At 34.4% G+C, this 5,650-nt stretch overlaps 1 protein-coding gene across 1 annotated transcript; it reads right to left on the bottom strand.

Moving 5' to 3' along the window:
• Positions 1 to 4,388: 4,388 nt before the first annotated feature.
• On the bottom strand, positions 4,389 to 5,371 carry LOC116419777 (olfactory receptor 5D18-like). Its single transcript, XM_031941845.1, has one exon. It carries the CDS (start codon positions 5,331 to 5,333, stop codon positions 4,389 to 4,391), a length of 945 nt encoding a protein of 314 aa, XP_031797705.1. The 5' UTR covers positions 5,334 to 5,371.
• Positions 5,372 to 5,650: the final 279 nt, after the last annotated feature.

The following is a 5,650-nucleotide window of genomic DNA, read 5'->3' on the forward strand; positions in this document are numbered from 1 at the left end:
CTTAAAATACTTCCATGATGAATAAGTATCCAGAGAGACTCAAACCAGTAATGAACATGTAATGTATTCCTGCAGAAAACTATAGCACTTTTCATTGAGTATACAAAACAGTATCCACACTATTTCATAGCTAAGTTGAAGACCTAAGGAAAAAGATGAGCCACCTTACTGAAATGGAGGCAACAATTGAGGCAATGCTATGCATCTTAAATGTATTTCTAAGACCTTGGAGACCCAGCCCCAAGGGAATCCATTAATAAGGCTTGATGTTATTGTGTTTTTCCACCCTTCCCATGGGCCTAAAAAGAAATGATTAGATACACTGTCATATCTCCTGTGTTTTCTTTACAAAATGAGATGCCTTTGAAAACACAAAGGATGCGTCCACCTGGAGAACTGTTTCCCAATATTCTTATTTCTCATGGTTCTAATATCCTTTCTAAACATTATTGAAGTATCCATCAGGATGATAAAATAGTAAACTATTGTACATAAAAGCAATATTATTCCATTATTTTCCTCTGGGAATTCTGGGAGTTGGTTTCCAAATACCCTTAATGGTAAAGAAAGCATGCAAAAGAATTGTGTATGGGTAATGTTAGGAATTGCTTACTTATTTGGTTTCTTATCAGCAGCATTCAACAAAGATCAGCCTGGTAATATTCAGTTTAATTCAATATAAATAAAATTAATTTGAGTTTAGAGAGTAAGGTCAGTGCCTGGATTTTAAAGAATCATGACAAAAAAAATTACTAAGCACAGAGTTTAGGTGTAGTAGACAAGGGATTAAAATTATTTAGATATTTCAATTTAACAAGTGCTTATTAAGCAACTATTATGGTTCAGGCTCCCTTGATAGATGTTCCATATGTAGAATTGCAAGGCCATAGGCAATAAAGATGGAAGAATGGAGTACCTTTTGATTTTAGATCAGGGCAACTAGACTGATTCTGGTACTTTCAATAATTTAGCAAGTAAGGCAGATGATGGAAAAGAGTAAATGTTTTATTTTAAAATCGAAAGATCTGTCATTGCTATAGTTGGGTGATATACAAAAGGCAGTTAATGATGCAAGACTGGAGTGCATATGCACAAAGTAATATAAAACGGTGCCTACCCTTTAATCCAGTAATACTACTAGTATCACTACTAGTATCCCAAAGAGATTATAAAAAAGGGAAAAGAATCCCATATGTACAACATTATTTAAAGCAGAACCTTTTGTAGTGGCACATGATTGAAAATTAATGCCCCTCAATTCCATTAATTTTCAATTATTTGCTACCACAAAATTTTACCCTCAATTGGGGAATGGCTTGACAAGTTGTGATATGTAACTCTAATGGAATAGTGTTGTTTTATTAAAAATTATGTGCAGGCAGATTTTGATAACACTGAAAGACTGATATGCACTGATGCTGAGTGCAGTGAGCAGAACTAGAAGAACATTATACATAGTAACAGCATTATTGTTTGATCAATTATGACATATTAAGATTTTCTCAGCAATACAATGATCCAAGACAATTCCAACAAATTTGAGAATGAAATTGCTATCCACATCCAGAGAAAGAACCATGGAGTCTGGATGCAGATCAAAACATAGCATTTTTCTTTTTTTGTTTGTTTTGTTTTTGTTTGTAAGATCTACTTTGCTAAGCTTTACCTCTGAATTAAATCATAATGCTCCAACATCCTTTGATTATAATACTCTTATTGATCTTTATAAAACATCCCTCTTTATGGGATTCTGATATGTTCTCTTTCTAATCCCTGGAGCACTTATATTCAGATTTGGTAGCATCTATCCTACTAAAGGCTATGTTTGGGGTGGATCAAATAATAAAAATTCTGGGGAAGTCCTGAACTGCTACTAGCTGGCAGGATCCTAGACCCATTGTTATAGCAACCACCTATTTACAACTCACAAAGACTTTTGTGTGTGTACTCTTGGATTTATTGCTCCCTCTCTTTCCATTTTTAATAACTTCAAATCTAGAATCTCACCCTTGAAAAGGGTAAAACATGTTCTGGGAAAATATTCACTAAAATTCCTTTAAAAAGGATCAGAGTATTTCATGGCTTGTTATGGACCTTTATGATGAAAGAATATTATACCTGAATTCAGAGACACCGCCATTCAATAGTTCTTGCCTTTGGTCACATGATTTCAATATTTTGGACCATAGACTCTCTCCTCTCTCTCCAACCACAAAAAAAAAAAAAAAAAAGAGTGGACTAGGCAATGGTCAAAGCCTCTTCCATTTCCAATAGCCTTTTCTTATTAATTTTTTTTCCTTTCTAAATTATTTCATCTTATATATTAATTTCTCTTTCCCCTCCATTGGCTTTGGTCACAAAATCTTTCTCCATTTATTCAATGACCTTGAGATAAAATGAAACTTCTAAAAGAAACTGCTTTGTTTCTTAAAAAACCCATACAAACTGATAAAGGCCTCATTTCCAAAATATATAGAGAATTAACTCTAATTTATAAAAAATCAAGCCATTCTCCAATTGAAAAATGGTCAAAAGATATGAACAGATAATTCTCAGATGAAGAAATTGAAACTATTTCTACTCATATGAAAAAATGCTCCAAGTCATTATTAATCAGGGAAATGTAAATTAAGACAACTCTAAGATACCACTACACACCTATCAGATTGGCTAAGATGACAGGAAAAAATAATGATGATTGTTGGAGGGGATGTGGGAAAACTGGGACACTGATGCATTGTTGGTGGAGTTGTGAACAAATCCAACCATTTTGGAGAGCAGTTTGGAACTATGCTCAAAAAGTTATCAAACTGTGCATACCCTTTGATCCAGCAGTGTTACTACTGGGATTATATCCCAAAGAGATAATAAAGAAGGGAAAGGGACCTGTATGTGCACGAATGTTTGTGGCAGCCCTTTTTGTAGTGGCTAGAAACTGGAAACTGAATGGATGCCTATCAGTTGGAGAATGGCTGAATAAATTGTGGCATATGAATATTATGGAATATTATTGTTCTGTAAGAAATGACCAACAGGATGATTTCAGAAAGGCCTGGAGAGACTTACACGAACTGATGTTGAGTGAAACGAACAGGACCAGGAGATCATTACATACTTCAACAACAATACTATATGATGACCAGTTCTGATGGACCTGGCCATCCTCAGCAATGAGATCAACCAAATCATTTCCAGTGGAGCAGTAATGCACTGAACCAGCTACGCCTAGAGAAAGAATTCTGGGAGATGACTAAAAATCATTACATTGAATTCCCAATCCCTATATTTATGCCTACCTGCATTTTTGATTTCCTTCACAAGCTAATTGTACAATATTTCAGAGTCTGATTCTTTTTGTACTGCAAAATAATGGTTTGGTCATGTATACTTATTGTGTATCTAATTTATATATTAATATATTTAACATCTACTGGTCATCCTGCCATCTGGGAGAGGGGTGGGGAATAAGAGGTGAAAAATTGGAACAAGAGGTTTGGCAATTGTAATGCTGTAAGTTACCCATACATATAACCTGTATATAAAAGGCTATTAAATAAAAAAAAAAAACCATACAAAAATGAAGAAATCAAACCATAGTGTATAAATTAAGTCAGTCATATCAAAGTCAGTGATTCACTCCTCATCCTGTCAGGTTTTAAATTCTAAATTTGTCATCTATTTGTGTTCTGTTAAGAGTTTTGTTAATTTTCCTGATACAGCTTTATTGGGAATGTCTCAGATCTTCCTTTAAATTAGTTCCTATATCAAGGATTCCAACAACAATGTTTTTGTACTCTTTCTAACTCCATGGGCTAGAATGTTTAGGGGAACAGAATCATCCTTTATCAACATAAAAATACTAGGGATACTCATCCTTTTGCAGGGGTCCTCAAACTATAGCGGGCCAGATGCAGCAGCTGAAGACGTTTATCCTCCTCACCCAGGGCTATGAAGGTTCTTTATTTAAAGGCCCACAAAACAAAGTTTTGTTTTTACTATAGTCTGGCCCTCCAGCAGTCTGAGGGACAGTAAAGTGGCCCCTTATTTAAAAAGTTTGAGGACACCTCCTTTATAGCATTGGTTAAATTAACAGTATTTACCCATAGAGTCAATTCATCAATAAGTATTTTATTAACTCCTACTATATAAAAAAGATTATACTATGAGATGGGAATATGAAGAGAAACATTAAATAGTTTCTGGTCACAAAATTAATATTTTATTAGAAGAAAAACATAAACAATAAGCATATATGTATGTATATATACATATGTGTATTTCTGTGTACAAATAAATATGCATATGTGTATATGTAAATATTGTGTGTATATATATGTATATGTATATATATATATATGTATATATATATATATATATATATCACATAATCAACTAGAAAATGCATTGCTGCTTACTAATTTCCTGAGACTTTCCTTCACATCTTTGTTGCTCAAACTGTATATTATGGGATTCAGCATGGGGATCACTACTGTATAAAAAACAGAAGTCACTTTGACTATGAGCCATGAGCTTTTTGAATTTGGTGCACAGTACAAAAAGAGAATAGTCCCATGAAAGATGGTGATAGCTGTTAGATGGGAGGCACAAGTGGAGAATGCTTTCCTCCTCCCACTGGCAGAACGCATTTTCATGACAGTGACAAAAATAAAAAGATAGGACATGATAATGATCACAAGGGTGCTTAATTCATTGAAATTGGCAAATATAACAAGTATCATTTCACTAAAATGCCTGTCTGAGCAGGAAGCAGAGAGGATGACAGAGTACTCACAAAGGAAGTTATTGATAATATTAATCCCACAAAAAGACAATACCAGGAGAGAGTATGTGAATATCAGGGAAGATATTATTCCCCATGAATATGCCCCAGTCACCAGTAAGGTACAAAGCTTCTGAGACATGGCAACTGTGTAGAGAAGAGGATTACAAATGGCTACAAAACGGTCATAGGCCATCACGGCCAACATGAACGTTTCTGTTATCACAGATGTTGCAATAAAAGAGAACTGTGTGATGCAAGCTGAAATAGAGATTGTTCTATCTTCCACAACTAAATTCTCTAATAGTTTAGGGGTAACTACTGTAGAATAACAGAAATCCACAAAAGACAAGTGACTAAGAAAGAAGTACATGGGGGTGTGGAGTTTGGGGTTGATCTTGATGACTACAATCATGCCCAGATTTCCCATAACAGTTACCACATAAATGGTCAAAAACACAAGGAAGAGAGGGACTTGAAGATCTGGGTAATCAGAAAATCCTAGGAGTATGAAGGTAGCTTCAACAGTCTGATTTTTGTCAGCATTCAACATGGTGCCTGCTGGAATGAAGTAGAAAGTGTATTTTTAAAAACAGAACATTAAATAGTGGAAGAAAGGCTTGTGGGGTGGGTAGTTTGACACTGTTAAATCTAGCTCCTATTATAGGCTTGAGAGAGCCAGTTGATAAATTTTCATGTGAGCATTCACAACTTGGAAATTAGCAAAAGTCCCAAATCAGAACTTGATTTATTGCATAGTAGACTGAATGTAAGAAAGTGATGTATAAAATGTTAATAATGCAGATTAAACTTAAAAGTTTGTGTTTTTTCAGACTTTTAACATTTTTATTCAGTATAATGGAATTTTTA

The sequence above is a fragment of the Sarcophilus harrisii genome, chromosome 6, assembly GCF_902635505.1.
Source record: "Sarcophilus harrisii chromosome 6, mSarHar1.11, whole genome shotgun sequence".
NCBI lineage: Eukaryota > Metazoa > Chordata > Mammalia > Dasyuromorphia > Dasyuridae > Sarcophilus > Sarcophilus harrisii.

Bases quoted from the DNA above. Each gene is read 5' to 3' on its own strand.
- LOC116419777 (XM_031941845.1), bottom strand. From the start codon at position 5,333: ATGTTGAATGCTGACAAAAATCAGACTGTTGAAGCTACCTTCATACTC.